Source organism: Enhydra lutris, unplaced genomic scaffold, assembly GCF_002288905.1.
Source record: "Enhydra lutris kenyoni isolate GAN:26980312 unplaced genomic scaffold, ASM228890v2 scaffoldscaffold29, whole genome shotgun sequence".
In the NCBI taxonomy this organism is placed as follows: Eukaryota; Metazoa; Chordata; class Mammalia; order Carnivora; family Mustelidae; genus Enhydra; species Enhydra lutris.
In genome coordinates, this window is record NW_019154113.1 from 13,695,181 (window position 1) to 13,713,058 (window position 17,878).

Sequence of the window (17,878 nt, forward strand, 5' to 3'; positions counted from 1 at the left end):
TTTGGTGCCCTCACACTTTCCCCCACTGAACCTTCCTAGAATTAGAACACAGAAATGCTTTCCTCAGAGATTGTGAAACCCAAAGCCCTTTTAGCAGCATTAGATACCACTGCTTAAACATACAAAACAGCAACAGGGGACTGGGAATTCTCCTTTTCTTTTCTTTTTTTGGCCAGGCTTTTGAACTAGTGAAAGATACACATACACACTGCAGATACAGAAATACGCAACAACTAGAACTCTGTTTTCCTGGCATAAAAGGAAATTTGTCTGTTTATTAATTTGTCAGTTTAGCTTTATAAAGCTAAATGAGCAAAACAGTTTCTGAGATTGTTGCTAAAGAACAAGGACCACATTTACTTAAAAGTAAGGCCTTTTCACAACTATTTCAATGAGTGATGATAATGTTACTATATTTAAATTGATAGTTGTATGGTAAAAAGATCACTAAAAAAATAAAGATTTTATAATCCACTCAGGCCTTCAAGATAAAGTTGTTGCCAGACGTAAAAACATTACAGACTCCCTGGTAGCATTTATTATGGATAATATAAACGTCATATGGGTACATGTCTCTTGGCCATAACATCTGAAAGGCTAAGTTTAGATTATTTTACCACCCAGTTTATTTCAGAGCTGATTAGATTTGGAAAAAGCTTGACAATAATTTCATTTAAGGTCCTCTCGGGTCAGCGCGGTACCAGAGGCATCTTTGGGAGCAGGCATTATTTTGGAGGCCAGCAGGCCAAGACACTTCACAGCAGGCATGTGTGATGTGCCTGCATTTCCCTTTCCCAGTCGTGTTGGTGCCAGGACAGGTGTCATTTTCTTTTCCTCTGAACAGCTTGCCGAGAAGCCTGCTTTTCCCTTGGAGCTCTTCTTCCTAGGTGAATGGTGGTCCAGCTTGCGGGTGCCGGAGTTCCTGCACGATATGGGAACGTTCGACAGGAAACTATGAGAAGTTAAAACTCTGACGGGACGCATGTGTTAGGAGCTTCTAAAACAACACTTGTTTCCCTGAATCTCTGTAATGTTTGCCCTTTACTAAATGGAATGACCTGCTTTCATGATCTTAGGAGACGGTTACGCTGTCATAGGAATGGGAACAAGCTAAACTTGGACACTCTTCGGAGCATAGCACAGAAGCTTTTTGCGAAAGTCCATTTTTCTTGTTCTCTCTTAGTAGGGAGACTTTAGTTGAGCACAGCACATTGTATACTTGTATGTGTAAACTTTCACGGTAGAGCCGGTAGGTGGGTGGGACTAGTCTGATGTTGGAGAACCAGTGAGCAAGAACAGTGCACAGTAGATACACAGGAGAGTATCGCAGTAGGTTGGAGAAAGGGGAAGAACAAACAGACGGTTTTTTTGTTGTTGTTTTTAAGATTTTATTTATTTATTTGACAGACAGAGATCACAAGTAGGCAGAGAGGCAGGCAGAGAGAGAGGAGGAAGCAGGCTCCCTGCTGAGCAGAGAGCCCGATGCGAGGCTCGATCCCAAGACCCTGAGATCATGACCTGAGCCGAAGGCAGAGGCTTAACCCTCTGAGCCACCCAGGCACCCCGAACAAACAGATGTTTTAAAAGTCATTTGTATTTGTTGAACAAATAGGAGTAGTGTAAGAATTTCTGAAATCTTGATAGAAAGGCAAACCCACTGTAAAGATGAGCTGTATTTTTTTTCCCATTTTTCCTTAGCCTTGCTTATATGTACATGTAAATTTTACATACTTATGACCTTAGATTTTAACCCTAGGTTTTACCTGTTTTTTTTTTTCAGTGTCATCAATCTGTATTTCAGCCTTTACCATGGTCTTCATAGTTCACAGCATAGCCTTGGCCTCAGGTTGACCAACGGTGGTTTTTTTCAGCCACTTCCATATAGTTGGTAATAATCTGTTTTTTAAAATACTGTGAAGTTGCAAAAAGTAGTTTTGACATGACATACAGTTTCCTCAAGCCACAATACTAAGAAGAATCGGGACTTGGATCATACTGGCTTGATATGTTCCTATTTCATATTCAGTACTAGGCAGCAGAGGAACTGCCTTTATCAAAAACAGATCTGCTGTGCCACTGTTCTTGAAATCATGAACCCGTAATGGAAAGTGGTAAGCTAGATTGAACGGAGCCTGTCTGGGGGAATAAAGGACACCGTGTAACTTCTCAGTACGAATTTCAGGCTCAGGAGCTTCAAATGACAATTTGCAAATGACAAGACTTTACCATACTGGGTAGGACTCCCTTTTATTCATGTACATGAGGTGGGATGGAAGCATACCTCTGCCCCTCTCAAGACCCTTTAAAAATATCTTCTTCAGGTAAAGATAGTCAGTGTGCCTTTATAAAATAAGGTTTTTGAGGGTCACCTTTCTAAAATAAGTTCATAATTTAGGACAAGCCATGTTGTATATTCTTGACCGTTTTATCACTCCAGTGGATTATGTAGCTACAAGAGAGGAAAGTGGTATCAGGGACTAGCAAAAATCCATTTGTATTTCTTGAGATCAGCTTTTCACGTGATCTTAGGAGGGCTGGAGCGGCAGCCAGTTCTCTCCAGCAGGAGTTCTGCTTCTACGTGTCAGTGACATCTTTTCCCATGGGCAACTTTTATAACTATCTTTCCTTTCCTCCTAGAAAACAAATGTTAAGCAGATGGACAGTCCTGTGCCCTTAATGGTGACGGCACAGGATCCTTCAAGTCTGCCCAGTGCCCGAGATCCAGATGGCCGGTTTCTTTGCTGCACGTCAGATCCCAGGGACAGCCAGCAGCGCTCGTCTCTGCCCGAAGACCCCGAGCCTCGTCCATGTGGCCACGGGAGCACTGTGGGGGAGACTGAAAGTTCCTCCAGTTTGTCAGGTGTGGCTGCGGAAGAGAATACAGACTGTTCTTGTAAGAAGGAAACCAAAGGTGTGGGGGGAGCAGGGGACGAGGCGGAGCCCTCACTTACTGTGGACTGTGGAGCGGTGTCTGATCCCAGCAGCCGCCTTCTGAGCATACCTGCTTGTGGAGGAGAGGCCACAGGAGACTTTCCATCCGGTCAAGTCAGAAATGGAGAAACTGGAACAAAATCTTCTGCACTGGTCACAGACCAGGAGTCTCTAAGCACTGGAGACCGCCTCCTGCAGGGAGACATGGCCATGCAACCGGGCTCCGTTCCCACTCCACATTTCTCTGGAGGGGAACTGGCAGTCAGCGTCCCAGGAACTGCAGGGGAGACAGAATGTGGTCTCCCAAACATCGACGCCGCCATCCAGAAGGATGTGCTTGAAGTAAGGGAAGGTACAAAGGAAAAGTTTGAGGACTCTCCTATCAGCACAGCCGGAGCCTCTGACGTAAAAGTCACAAGTCAGCCTGCAGATAAAGCCGCTGCTCCCAACGGCGTCTCTGCCACCGGCTCCCCGGGTGCTAATGAACCTGCTGAGTCTTTACTTGCATCTAGGAAGGGAGAAGCCTCCCCTGTGAAAACTGCAGAGACAGAAGCTTCAAGAAGTTGTGAAGGGAATGCTGGGGCTCCCGTGGGTCAGAGCTCCCCAGTAGCTCCAGCTGCTGCAGAAGACACGACTTCAGATGGGCTCAGTCCTTCTGCTCCCTTGGCAGGCACAAGTGAAGCAGCGTCCCCCTCCCATCTGACCTTCCCGGGGCCACGAAAAGACGCGCCAAACAAGAGATCGGAAACTGATTCATCTCCCATTCAGAGCCAGATCAGCCAATCACCCCTCTGTTCTACACCTGGAGGGGACACTCCGTGTGCCACCCCTGCCTGTGGGCAGAGCACAATGACTGCTGCGGGCGTCCTGGCTGCGGAACACTGTGGTGGCATAGGTACCCAGCCCGAGGGCACTGCCCCAGGACTGCCCCCCACACAGCATCTCCCCCCGGCCCTCTGCTGTGAAGGTCTCCAGGCTCACACAGCCACCCCTGACCCTCCAAGAGGCACCCAGGACCAGGCGGAATTTTGTCCTCTTGAAGTTTCAGATAAAGAGGGCCAGAGAAAAGATTGGAACCTCGGAACAGCTTTAACAAATATGCTTGAGGTGCAGCCACAGGTGCTTGTCCCCAGCACCGAGGAAGAACTGGTACCAGACCAGGCTGTGACATCAGACCAGACTCCTCTGGCAAGCGGGCCAGGCAGTGAATCAGTAACCAAAGATGACGCACTTTCTCTTGTCCCCTCCCAGAAAGAAAAGGGAACAGCAACTTCTGAACTACATATGGCTACAGATGGTGGAGATGGCCCAGGCAGAGATTGGAGCGGTCCTGAGAAGCAGCCCTCAGAAGACGGTGCCATAGGCCTGCCCGCACCCTCCGCTGCTCTCCATTGTCAGCCCAGAATGGGGAATACCAGCCCCATGGGACTTAGTGGGGAACATGGGGCTCCCCGCCTTTCAGCAGCCCCCGAAGTTCTGGATCTTGAGGAGGGCACCGACGCTTCTCTGCTGTGTGCGGGTAAGGCCACTGTGGCCTCCAATTCCGTTCTGACTGAGGTGGGAAAAACGGAGGTGGTTCTGGAAAGCTCTGAAGCTCAAGGACAAGATAGCAGGGATAAAGCAGCGACTTGTGCCTCTGTTAAGGAAGACACTTGTTCCTCAGGAGCGTTTCAGGAAGAGCAGAGAACACCACCTCCTGGACAGGAGGCACTGGGGTTCTGCGGAGAGCGGAGTTCGGCTGTCTGCGCCGAGGACAGAGCACTTGAGTGCGGCAGTCCCCGGGGCGCACCCTTGGCCTGCCTGAATGCAGAAACGGAGCATAACCAGGAAGTGGCCCCGCCAGTCTCGCTGCTGACTGAAGGTGGGGCTGCCCAGAGCCCGGTGCCACGGGGAGCAAATCTGGCTGCAGACCCACACCAGGAAGCCTCGGGCGCAGAGCAGAGCGGCTCAGCTGCATTGCCAGGTGTGTCACCAGACGGGGCTGCGGCTCTTGCTCGCAGTCGGTCTTCGGCTCTGGATATTGGCGTGCAGAACCCTGAATCCCAAGGTAAAAGCCGTGCTGGTGAGGTGAGCGGACATGTGGGGTTGGATGTTGCTGTGGTTGATGCCACAGAAGATACTGTCGGGGCCAGAAGAGAGGCTGTATCACACACCGCCCAGGACCTCCCGATTTCAGAAGCCCTGAGCCAGGAGAAGACTGTGGTCCTGGATTTGCCGGGAGCTTCAGCAGACAAAGGTGTGCTGGAACTGCGGGGCACCGCTGCCCCCGAGATGGTGCCTGTCGGTTGGAAGGAGGCAGACAGCGGCGGCGTGGCCCATGGCAGCGGGGCACAGGTGGATGCCGACGCGCGCCACGTCCTCCAGCAACCACCTGCCAGAGAGCTCCCCACGGACACCGGACTCTCAAACAGTGGTGAGCCGGCCCCAGGCAGGGCAGGGGGCACTCCCCCTCTACCCTGGGCCGTGTCTCTGCCCGAAGGAGCAGGCTCCATTGAGGAGGCTGCGAGTCGCATAGTGGAGGCCGTCCTGGACCAAGTCAAGTCCTCGGGAGCCCTGATCACTGGGCAGGGGACTGGTCACATGTCACCGTCCAGCCCTTCAGAGTCAGGCCCAGTGACTGAGCATCCAGAGAGTGCTTCTGCAGGGAAAGGGAGCTCTTTTCTGCCTGGGCGGACCCCACACATGGGCAGTATCTGCGAAGAAGCCCCTGGCAGCCTTGCAGGGGGTTTGGCTGAAAGGGAGAAGCTGGAGAAGCTGGTTCTGGCCGCTGAAGGATCTGGGCCCGCAATAGGTAAGCAAAGCAGAATACAGAAGTAGCAGTGTGAGGGACAGACTCTCTTAAGTGCCTCAGAGATATGCTGGTAGAGAAAGGAGGCCTCTTTGTGGTTTAGAAGTGTCTTTTCATTCATTGGGTAAGTTGCCAAGTTAATAGTCACCACCCTCAGAAGAGGGACGTCCTCAGGGTTGGACAGATTTTGCTTCCTGTATTGTAGACTCCAGGCCTGACTGATGAAGCCTGTAAACGCTCTGTCTCCCACACCGGAGGAGTTGCAATTTCGCAAACCGAGAAAATGGGTCTCCATCGCAGGTGCTTTACAATGATAAAGGAATTTTGCAGATGTTTTTATTCACATGGCTTAGTCCTTTTTTCTAGAACTGTGAAAAGCGGTGTTGAAAAAGTACGTTTTGCTTAGGAGCCCAGAACACTTTCCTTCCCTGTCATCCTAGTCTGTATTCTGAGCAAGTTTAGAGTCAGGGTGGTTTCATGAAACAGCTGTAAGAGTCGTTCTACGCGAATGACCCTACATCCAAAATGGTGGTATTAGGTCATTGGGGAGGGCGGGGGTGGGACGGGGGAGGGGAAGGAGAGAACGCCCTCCTTTTCCTGCCCACGGAGCTGACTTCCCGTTCCATTGCCTGATGCTTTTGGGCAGCGTTCTGGGAATCCGGGACCGTGTGCAGGGCAGGGGATGGGATGCAGGATGTCCGCCCAAGCCTGCTGAGCTGCTGTCACAGCGCACTCGTTGTGTCTGCTTATCTCGGTGAAGCAGCTGCCTGGAGCAGATTGCTCACACAGCAGCCTGTTCCATCTGTGGGTAACCATGTCCAGAGAGAGCAAAGAGAAACCGCTGTGGCTTGGGGGAAATAAACTACGTGAATAAAACTTCTTGGGGGTTGAAGCTGAAGCCGAAGCTGGAGTCCAAGGTGGCATTGACCCCTGAATCATTAAAGGTCTGTTCGATTCGTACTTTGATGCCGCCACCTGTTGCCAGGTGTAGACAGAGCACGGGTCTCCATGCTCACCCCCAGCCGGTGTAGGTAAGAAGTAGCCTGAATTGTTCTTATTGTTGGTTTGTTTTTGCTGCTCTTGTCATGTTTGAAAATCTCCTTAAGTGTAGTATGTGTTTAAAGTGTGGGGGTGGGGCATGTGGAGAAATGACCAACAGAACCAGAAAAGAAGTTGCTTAGGAAAAAGCAACGTGTGGTCCTCCCCCCGCCTCCACTCCCGATAAAGGGTTTTTAACCAATTAAGATCTTTTTATTCCCGTTGAGGAATTTAAGAAGCTTTAGGTATTACCGTATTTTTGGTGACTTGGCGTTTTTAGTTTTATTCGTGTTTTGGATTCTTAGTACTAGAAATTTGTTGGCTGCTATCTCAGGATTTAAATGAAAAGGTCTCTCATTTTTAAAATAAGATACAACAACAAGTCTATTTTGGGGGCCCTGGCAGGTTGACATTTCAGAAGAATGGGAGTGGCTGTAAGCTGATACCTGGCTGTGTTCATTTGGGTGCTGTGTCTTTGGCCACATGGGCTGGAATTATTTGTCTTTCTGGTTCAGTAGTCCAAACTTAACCCGAGCAAGTGCAAATTCTGTGAAGTTTGGGTCTCTAATACCCGGAGAGAAAAGGTAGAAACCGGGGAGAATTTCAGACTTTGATTTTTGGTAGTTTGTAGTTAGGGTATAGATGCTACGAAATGATTTTTAAGATTTTTAAGGTTTTAGGAAGGAAAATGAGTTGTATGAAATTTCCTCAGTATCTCTGGGTTTAGGCTTGATTGATGTGTGTGGGCGAGTTACTGGTTCTGCTACCAAGAAGAGTCATATGTGTTCAGTGCTCATGGTCTTATGTTACAGAAAGAAGTAGCCAGTGACCAAGAAATAGGGGCTTTCTTCAGAAGAAAAAAAAAAAAAAGGCAGAATTGGGGAAAGTCCCAGGTCACATTGCTCTAGAGAAAAAGCACCTGAGTGTGATCTCAGCCAAAGGGTAATTTCTGGGAAGTTTACCTTCCATTCATGGATTTAACCACAGTGTTTTATGAGTGAAGAGACGTCAGATAACTTCTGACTTGGAAGGAGCCGTGTGGCACCGGCTTCTGTTTGTAGACGCTGCCAGATAGAAATTAACATGAGAAAACACAGAACTGCCCGTTATAAGGAGGGGATGCGGCCCTTCACTCATCCTGACCATCCATCACCATGGTTTGGGAAGTTAGTCCTCCGGGACTCAGCCAGGCCAGGCTGCAGAGGTGGCTGGTGCCCCTCGTGTCTCAGTAACCACTATTCATGGTCGTGATTGGTTGCTGCCTGCTGAGATACATATTTTCACTTGCTGGGTATAGGATAATAAGGGTGTGCCAAAAATCACTTCCCCAAATAAATAAAATAGAAGTCATCAACAACCAAAAAAATTAGTCTTACTTAGAAATGTTTTGATCACCTTACTTCTAAGGTGCTTTCTTAGGGTTTTTTGTTTTTTTTTTAACTTTATTTACATTTTATGAAATGTAACATAGGTTTTTGTTCTTTGGGCAAGGAAGCTTGTTTAAATTGCTAGTAAGATTGTATAATTATAAATAAGGGAATTTATGAATGCTCATCTGTAGGACTGTAGCTTTCCTAAACCCGAAGGAGACCTTTGGGCATGTCACAGTGTGCTGTAGAATAAACTCTTTTCTTTGGTGAAAGAAACTTCTCTGCCCTGTGGTGTACAGAACATTTTTTTTCTGCCAGAGCAGTGGCATGACGAGATTGAAATTGGCCAGAGAAAAATTTCCACATGAAATTGACATGATAGTTCTATTTTTATTTGTATTATCAAGGTGAATTTTAAACGTGCAGTCTCAGCCCCCTTTAAAAAAAGAAAAAAGTCAAAGGCTCAGTTTGTCTCCGACATCAAGTTATCACTTCCTTCCTGTATTTGCTTGACCATATGGTGGTCAGGTAACAAAAACCACTACTGTTTGGTCTAGTGAGCATAATTCTAAAGAAAACATATAAAAACATTTTGTTAAGAAAAGGAATTCCTCAGTTTGCCTGGCTAGCTCAGTTGGTGGAGTGTATGACTTTTGATCTGGGGGTTGTAAGTTCAAGCCCCATGTTGAGAGTAGAGATTACTTAAAAATCATTTAAAAAAAAAAAAGAAAAGAAAAGAAAATTCTTTGTGATTATGTTTTGGTTAGGGAAGAAATAAAAATTAAAATACAAAAAATATATTATTTACTAGACTATTTCAGTCTTGTCCGTTGCAGTGATGGTTAGATGAGAGTGTGCCGTATGTTTTTAAAGAAAGTCAGACTCCTCTAAAAAGGTTTTATCTCATTCAAGACACATCTTTCCTCTGTGTCCTGTGCAAATATAAACATCTCTGGCTTCTTGGATGATAATCAAGATGGACCACCTAGCCTCAGCTCTTGATCTGTTTCCTCAAAGCTTGTGAACTTACTCTCCCATACGCAGTCAGCGCCACACTCAGGATTTGTCAGGAAGAGTCAGTAGTGAAAATGGAAGTTCAGCAGACATTGGATTGCACGTCTGCTTCGCTACAAACCCATGCAGAGGCGAGGGGAGAACCGTGTGGACCTCATGATAAAGGAACAGCTCAGCGCAGGGCCCTAAATGACACCAGCTGCAAATGAATACTTTCCCATTTTGCACAAAAGCAAAAGCAAACAAAACACGTGAAGCCTGGATGTGTTGTGTAAACCCTGAAACACGGGCCCCGGTTTTTCAGACGCGCTTTGTAACCCCCTTGTTCTCTTCAGAAATGCCAGACTTGAAGGCTGCAGACGGAGCGGATTGTCTGAGTAATGCCGGGGCGAGCTCAGCCTCTGCAGAGGTGGTCGCGGGAGCCGCAGCTGCCATGCCTGATGTGAAGCAAGGCCTGGCGACCCAGGCGGTAAGTGGCAGTTAAGTCTACAGGAGCACAGAATGTGGTTAGCCTGGTCTGATGTGTCTGATGTACGGCCTTGGTTTGTTTTGTCTTGTTTTTTGGTTTGGTTGGGGAACGTGTTTGTTTTTGTTTTTTTTTTTTTTTTTAAATGAGAGTATTTTCCCCCTCGCCTCTTCTCCCATCACGTGGAGATGTGTCTTTGTGGCTCTGTTCAGCTTTCCTACACACATGCACCACCCAGTGCAGGTTTGGAACGAGCCCTTCTGCATGGATCCCTCGGAGACTGTAATGAAAAAGATTTTCCCTGGGAGCACGAGACTTGAGTTTGTCCTTGTGTTTCACGTGTCACAGAAAGGGATCTAGTAACCCCTTAAACCTGACTGTTCTTTCTTTATGTAGAAACTGATAGGAAAAAGATTTTAATTTAGCGTTCACGACTGTCTAAAATGTGTAACCTATCCTTTTTAGTGACCAAAAAAGTCACACTAGTTTTTTTTTGAGCAGCTTTATTGAGTTATAATTCACCCACTGTGAGACCCACCCGTATCACGTGCCTGGTTTAGTCGTTTTCAGTAGATTTCTGAGCAGTGGTCACCCCTGTCTGATTTCAGAACACTGTCATCATCCCAGAAAGAAACCTCCTATGCTTTAACAGCCCATCCCTCCCCATTGTCCGGCTCCTGGGTGTCCCTCATCTCCCTTCTGCCTCTAGCATCTGCCCCTTCTGGAAAGTCACTTGGGATCATATAGTTAGTGGGATCATATATAACTACATGGTCTTTCACAAGCGGTTTCTCTGACTTAGCTTACTCTTTCAAGGTCAAACCATGTTGTAACACTGATTAATATTCTGTTTCTTCTCATTGCCAAGTAATACTCCATTCTGTGGACTGGCCACGTTTTATCTTCTTGTTTCTACTCTTGGGTTGTTGTGAGTAATACTGCTGGGAACCTTTGTGTACAAGTTTGTGTGGATGTATGTTTTTGTATACCCAGTAGAGGATTTCCTGGGTCACTGGTAATTCTTCCATCCAAGTACTAACCAGACCCGGCTTAGCTTTTGAGATCAGACGAGATCGGGCGCGTTCAGGGTGGTATGGCCGTAGACGGTCACTGGTAATTCTGTATTTAATATTCAGTAAGTTTTTAAAAATGTTTTTTCTTCGGGTTCTTGAGATTCTTTTTGTTTAAAAGCTGTTAACTTAAAACAAGGGAACAAACAAACTTGTTGAGAGAAACAGTGCTCTAAGCTTTAAAGTCCTTTCTGGTTAATTAAAAAAAAAAATAACCCTTTGGAAGCTGAAAATCAAGTTTTAAGACTAAATCGTATTTCCCCTCAGAAAATCAGTCTTCTTTGTCTAGACTTGACAGGGCCCTGTTTTTGCTCTTCAGAGGGCTATGTGGTACTTTTTCTTAAAGTTACCCCGGTAGGTAAACAGAACCGTACCCTACCAAGCTATTTCAAGTGTATGAACTGTGATAAGCAGGCTTCATTTTATTGGAGTCCAGTGGTAGGGAGATGCGGACCGTTGTAGCTGCTCCTCATTACAGATCATGTTCATGACTAATGCCTGGGCGGCTACTTGTAGCACAGGCAGCATTTAGACAAATGTTGCTCTTGTCCCTGGGGAAAGAAAAGAGAACACACCCTGCATGGGTACATGTGTGTCTTTGTTTCCAGAAGCCCCTAAAAAAGGGAAGGAACAAACTCACATCCTTGAATTCAAATGCCTGTTTCTTAGTCTCTCACTGAAGAGAGCCTGCTGCTTGGCCATAGCCCCTTTGCTTTCCCAGGAGGGTTACCTCTATCCTAATTTTATCTTGTCCATTATAAAGAAAGCAGAACATTACTTTTTTTTTTTTTTTTTTAAGTTCCTCCTTTCCTTGTTCTCTTTCCTCTTTTCATTTTCCCTCTGGTTTTAGAGGAGTTGAGAGAGAGAATGCTCCTCTGGTCGGTCAGCCTCTCATGTCCCGGGTGAAAGAATTAGACCCTTGAGAGAGTGCCATGACGGGCCCAAGGTCAGACCCAACCAGAATGGGAGCCAGGAGGCCAACACAGCAGGGTGTGACCTTGCCTACTGCCCCAGGCTCTGTGAGCAGGCCTTCTGAGGAGGTCCCTGCGTGTCTGTGACCTGTCTGTTGCTGGGAAGTACTGGTGCCTTTGGCATTGTGTCTGCCTCCACTTCGCTTGTTGGAGAAAACCTACCTTCGTGCGTCTTCAGGTCTAGGAAGTGGTGATGTTTGTGCTTGCAGTGTCGTTGGACTGATGGGACATCTGAACACTTACCTCTCCCCCCTGTTGCTCTGCAGCACTGGCCCCATCTGCTGTGAACTGGAAGGATAAAGCATGAGCACACACTTTGATGTTCCCCGGGTCTCAGTTTCTCTTTTTTCTTTCCCATTGAAGTCTTCGTATGCTATATTCACTGTGTAGGTTTTCAAGACATCCACAGACTTTTGGTGAAGGACAGAGTATATTAAGGCTCTGTGGGACAGGCTGTGTCACGACTAGCCAGCTGGATTCTTTATGTGGAAGTCGCCACAGGCTACACGTGAACATGAGTGTGACTGGGCTGCAGTGAAACTCGATCGATAGACCCTAAACTTTGAACTTCGCATAACATGTGGGTCATGAAATACTCCTTTTTGAGCAATTTTTTGGTCACTCATTTAAAAATGTAAAGCCCGCTCTTGGGATTTTTCATGGGCTACACAAAACCAGGCAGTGAGCCCCTGGCCTAGAGAATGCTTGTGTGCCAACAGATGAAGGACGGAGCAAGTACACTTGTTTTGTTTTCCACATTGTTCTGTTTTGTGGTGGAAACGCTCGGTGTTAGACTGCACATTGAAAGGCAGAGTTCGCCTCTGGGTCTCTCCTGAATTAGCTTTTTGACTTTGTCTCTCCAGAGCATGGCTTCCCTATCTCTCTTTGTCTTCTGGTCTTAACCCCCTGGACTGTGTGTTTGCCGTCTGAAAAGGGTTACTTTTCACCCTGAAAGAGTGAGCTTGAGACTGTAGTGGAGGGTGGAGTGGCATTAGTTTAATATTATTTAATCCTATCTTTCTGACACATGCCCAGCCTGTGTGTTGACCTTGGGAACAGGCCAGTCATTGCTTCATTGAATTACTGCTTCACTGAATCATCCTCTTCCAGTTTTAAAACAGAAAGAAGTTGTGTATCTTATATGTTATTGTCTTGAAAACCTGGAACCATGGAGCATTTATGGCAGTTTTCTAGTAAATGTAAATGAGGAATCCATTCTGAGTTCTTAGAGGACTCTCCCTGTTCTCTCACCTTCTCTAAGCACCTAAGGGTCGAAGCGCATACAGCCCTCTGCTGAGTCCGGCACTATCAAGTGTTTAAGGAATTTTGCATTCCTTTACCTGCTTGGCCATCGGGCTGTACACAAACCCTTACTTGACGAGTCAGTAATGCTTAAAATCATGATTCATAAAGGAATCTGTATGAAGATGAATGCTTGTGTATATTCTCCGAGAAACACAGGTATGTGTTAGATGCTGCAGGTTTCTCAGTAGACGATAGGTGGTCCAGAGAGATAATTGCTTCACTGGATTGAAAATTATTCACAGTTGAGGAGGCCAAGGCATTCACTCACACATACCTGTTCCCATTAGTCATTTTATCAGCATCTTAATGGTTGTGGTTTGTTACTAAGTATGCCAACATTTTAATACTGGTCACAGTTTAATATTCAACCTTATCCCCTCTTACATTATGGGTTTGAAGGTTCTCAGATTACCTTTTGTTGCCTGCCATTTTTCCCCACTCAGTGAGTTAATATATATCAAGCACTTAGAACAGGGCCTACCACTATTATTATTAATTCCCCAACTTCAGACTTCTGTCTCTGTTTATTTAAGTAACCAGTGGCATACGGTGTTTCCTAAATCAGACGCGGTTTGTTTCTCTATTACTGTTATAAGAGCATCAGGAATGGCATCAGACATTAATTTGAGTTGGGAGACGTGGAGCTTGTTGTACCTCTGGGACCTTTAGAATTTGAATGGACCTTAAAGTCTCTGCAGTCTCAACATTTTTACCTTATAGGAGAAGGTGGTTTCAGGATGGTTAAGTGACTTGACCCACTTCACAGCTAATCAACTCTTTAAGCTAGATTAAGCTAGACTTAACTTCTATTTTTTTCTTTTTAAGATTTTATTTACTTATTTGACAGAGATCACAAGTAGGCAGAGAGGCAGGCAGAGAGAGAGGAGGAAGCAGGCTCCCCGCTGAGCACAGAGCCCGATGTAGGGCTCGATCCCACGACCCCCATGACCTGAGCCGAAGGCAGAGGCTTTAACCCACTGAGCCACCCAGGTGCCCCTTAACTTCTATTTTAATAATGTTTGTCCTATACTGTGGTTTCCAGAAAAGTCAAACCGAGAGGTTCTAGTTTTTAGGAATCTGGTTCACCTGGATGGGTTTTTGCATTCTACCCCAGAAAGGTGCTCACCCGTACAGTGACTCTAAGGCCACTACATTATACTACTGTGTTTTCAGTGGTGGTTGGAAAAATTCCTCTGGCCGTTTTAGGACGTAAGTGATTCACTTTAAAATAAGTCTCATGTTCTTATCACAGTCTGTTAGCTGCCGCTGAATATCACCAAGATACTGTTTATCCAAGCAGTTGGCTTTTGGTGCAGAAATTACTAAGATTTTCCAGACCTGCCTTTTATTTCCTGAAGAATGATATGACTAGGTGTAGAGATGACATTGGATACTTAAGTGCAGAATCAAAAGCCTTCTGGGACCATTCTTTTTGAGAATATGCACCATGGTGATCAGGAAAGAATTCTGACTACTGCTCCCCTGCCCAAGGGCTGCAGACCAGCCTGTCCCATGTCTTTTAGGATATTTTACCCTTCAGTATGTGGCCGGGTTCATTAGGAAGGAACTTGCTTCCCTGGGGTGTCTGTTCATTGCAGTATCTCTGTAATAATTACTTTTCCAAATGCTCATCACATAAGCTTATTAGCCATTTGGAACAGTTAATTCAGCAGGCCTGTATATCTTGTCAGGATGCCTGTGGTCCTAGCCGCCAAACACTCCCGCACAAATATGCCCAAGCACAACTATAAAATCCCATATGTTGAGTATTAGGTTACTGGGAAAGTCTACTCTTCATTTAACGCACGGTCCCCAGTCAAGAAAGCAATGTAAACCCAAACCGTTCTTCCTTTTTTAATAACTACGCAGCAAAACATCACATTAACTGAATTTCCCTTCTTAATTATTTTTACAACAGTATTAGTGTTTGTTTCTTCGGGGTTGTGGAAAGGGCAGTGTTGAACTATTTCCAGTTAAAATCTCCTTGAATTCTCTCTGTTTCTGTTACTTCTAATGGAACACGGTGTTTTCTTTCTCTTGTCTCAAGGGGGCGAGCTTGCATTTTCTTCTCTAGTCGAGGAGTCTGGCTAAAAACTTCTCGCTTTGTGTGGCTGGTCACAGCCTTGTTGCTCAGCTGCCGTAGGAAAATACGGCAGCTCTCAGGCTTTTTGGTGACTAACTGGACAAGCCTTAACACTGATATTCAAAATGGCGTCCGCACCATACCCTCTTATTTAAGTTTTCAGTTTCAAGAAAGGTCCTTTTAACGATGTCTTCTGCTATCATATTTACATATATAGTTTTGTGGCGTGTCACCTAGGGAAAGGCAAATTGGCCTCTTTACGAGACGCCAATAAGTCTTCTCTGCCTGTATTTGGCATTTAAAAGAGCCAGGCCTCCCTAATTATCCCTTATGGGTCTGGCGCTAGAGCTCACTTCAACCACAGGAAAACTTACTTCTCAGCTTTTTCATACAGATTGTTTTGGAGATATTCTTTCTCTGCGTCTCCTCTGAAATGGAGTATTTCCAGGAAATTCTGCAAATATTCTAGCCAAGTAGTTGCCAAAAAAGAAGTGCCTCGAAGAACCACAGGTTCAGGCTGTAAAATCAGAAGTTAAAAAAGTATAACCTTCAGATAATATATGTAAAATAATGTATGTAAATATATGTAAAAGTGTAATTTAATGGTCTGACTCAAGGTTTTTAAGTGACCTTGAGCAAGTTGTCTAATTTCTCTGGCCTGTTTTCTCCTTTATTATAATGGTTAGGGACCCCCCTGAAGTTCCTTCCAGCCCTTAATTTTGGACGAGTGGTCAAATATTGGGAGGTGTATCTTATGTGTTGGACCAGAAGGATAATCATGAAGGACTTTTTTTTAACTGAAGTAGAGTTGACACACCATGTTACATGTAAAAACAGAGATTGGACGACTCTGTGTGTCAGATTATGTGAGGAACTTTTTAAAATCACACTATTTAATGGCCAGATTCCTAACTAATCACTTTTTCCCTGAACAGTTCCCAAGATGTTTTGCTCTGAGTCTTAAATTGTATTAATAATCTACTCTTTGGGGGGCCTGGGTGGCTCAGTGGGTTAAGCCTCTGCCTTCGGCTCAGGTCATGGTCTCAGGCTCCTGGGATCGAGCCCACATCGGGCTCTCTGCTCAGCAGGGAGCCTGCTTACCCCCCTCTCCCCCTCTGCCTGCCTCTCTGCCTACTTGTGATCTCTTTCTCTCTGTCAAATAAATAAAATATTTTCAAAAATCTACTTTTTTCTCTCTCACAGAGAACAGCTTGATCAGAGGTCATATGTACATTTTGAAAGGAGAGCATGTGCCTTTTTTTTTTTTTTTTTTTAAATCTTCTGTTGGGACAAAAGAACCAAATCTGATTCTTATCACTCTGCTGGCCCATTTTGTACACTCCTCATTTCACTTCTGTTCATTCTTATCTCATTATTTTGACAGTCAAGGATAGTAGCCAAGCATGATGGAAAGTTTATGGAGCCAAATAAACCAAAGTTTAATCCCAGTTCTGCCACTGGATCTGTTGCCTTGATCCATTTGTTTAGAGGCTTAGTTTCCTCCTCTAAATTTGGGATAATGATTTCCTTTTCAAGAATTATTTGTACTAATTAGAGTTAGTGGAGTAGTTAGCATGTAATAGGCATTTTATCAGCATTTGGTAGAATTCTAAACCCATTTTAACCTAAGAATTATCAGACCCATGCTTAAGACTAGGAATGAATGATTTTAGGCAGGTGATGGTTGAGATGGTCTTGGAAGAAATGACCGGTTCTGTCAGGCCACCGTGTTATTTATGGGAAGGGGGTACACTGATTTACCCAGTATTTGTTTCAGCGTGTGCCCACTGAACTTGGCGCTGGGCCTCAGGTCTGCTACAGTGAAGACCGGTCAGTCTGCTTCAGAGACCGCTGTCCAGCAAGAAGAGACCGTTAGGGTACAGGGTGGTGAGCGTTAAAGTAGAGCTGCACAAACCTCTCTCTGTCAGTGAGTTTGATGGCACTTTCTTCGCTCCAGGTTCCTGTGCACGCCCTGGAGGGAGGGAAGTCTCCAAAGAGTGTGCTGTTTTTTTTTTGTTTTTTTGTTTTTTTGTTTTTTTAAGATTTTATTTATTTATTTGACAGACAGTGATCACAAGTAGGCAGAGAGTCAGGCAGAGAGAGAGGAGGAAGCAGGCTCCCCGCTGAGCAGAGGGCCTGATGTGGGGCTCGATCCCAGGACCCCAGGATCACAACCCGAGCCGAAGGCAGAGGCTTTAACCCACTGAGCCACCCAGGCGCCCCGAGTGTGCTGTTTTTACAGGGTTTACCTCACATGGCTCTCCACGGTTCAGTTTAAAAGCTGATTATCTTTGGGGCACCTGGGTGGCTCAGTGCTTAAGCCTCTGCCTTCAGCTCGGGTCATGATCTTAGGGTCCTGGGATCGAGTCCCACATGGGGCTCTCTGCTCTGCAGGGAGCCTGCTTCCTCCTCTCTCTCTCTCTCTCTCTCTCTCTCTCTCTGCCTGCCTCTCTGCCCACTTGTGATCTCTCTCTGTCAAATAAATAAAAAAAATCTAAAAAAAAAAAAAAAGCTGATTATCTTTTGTGAGAGTGAAGATAGTGCGTGCTGTTGGAAACCAGGTGTGGCTATACCCACTGTTTGTACCAGTAGACTTGGAAGGGCCACCACCCAGTACTCTCTTAGAATAATAGTGTATCGGGGTAGCTGGGTGGCTCAGTTTCAGCTCAGCTCAGGTCTTGATCTCAGGGTCATGAGTTCAAGCCCCACATTGGGCTTCACGCTGGGTGTGGAGCCTACTTAAAGAAAGAAAGAAAAATGCCATATTGCTTCTGATCCTACATTCTGTGTTCGGCTTACTGACATCACGTGACTTCGCGGCTACGTGTTTTTGCCTCTTAAA

General features: G+C 45.8%; 1 protein-coding gene across 5 annotated transcripts in view; it reads left to right on the top strand.

Annotated features, from left to right (window-relative positions):
- The window catches only part of LOC111152612 (A-kinase anchoring protein 13), a 320,098-nt gene that overhangs the window by 163,294 nt on the left and 138,926 nt on the right, over nucleotides 1-17,878 (top strand). For all 5 annotated transcript variants that reach the window (XM_022511140.1, XM_022511139.1, XM_022511141.1 and 2 more), the window contains exons 7-8: nucleotides 2,638-5,722; nucleotides 9,477-9,610. In XM_022511140.1, coding sequence (XP_022366848.1) covers nucleotides 2,638-5,722; nucleotides 9,477-9,610 — 3,219 coding nt within the window. The remainder of the gene's footprint in view (nucleotides 1-2,637; nucleotides 5,723-9,476; nucleotides 9,611-17,878) is intronic.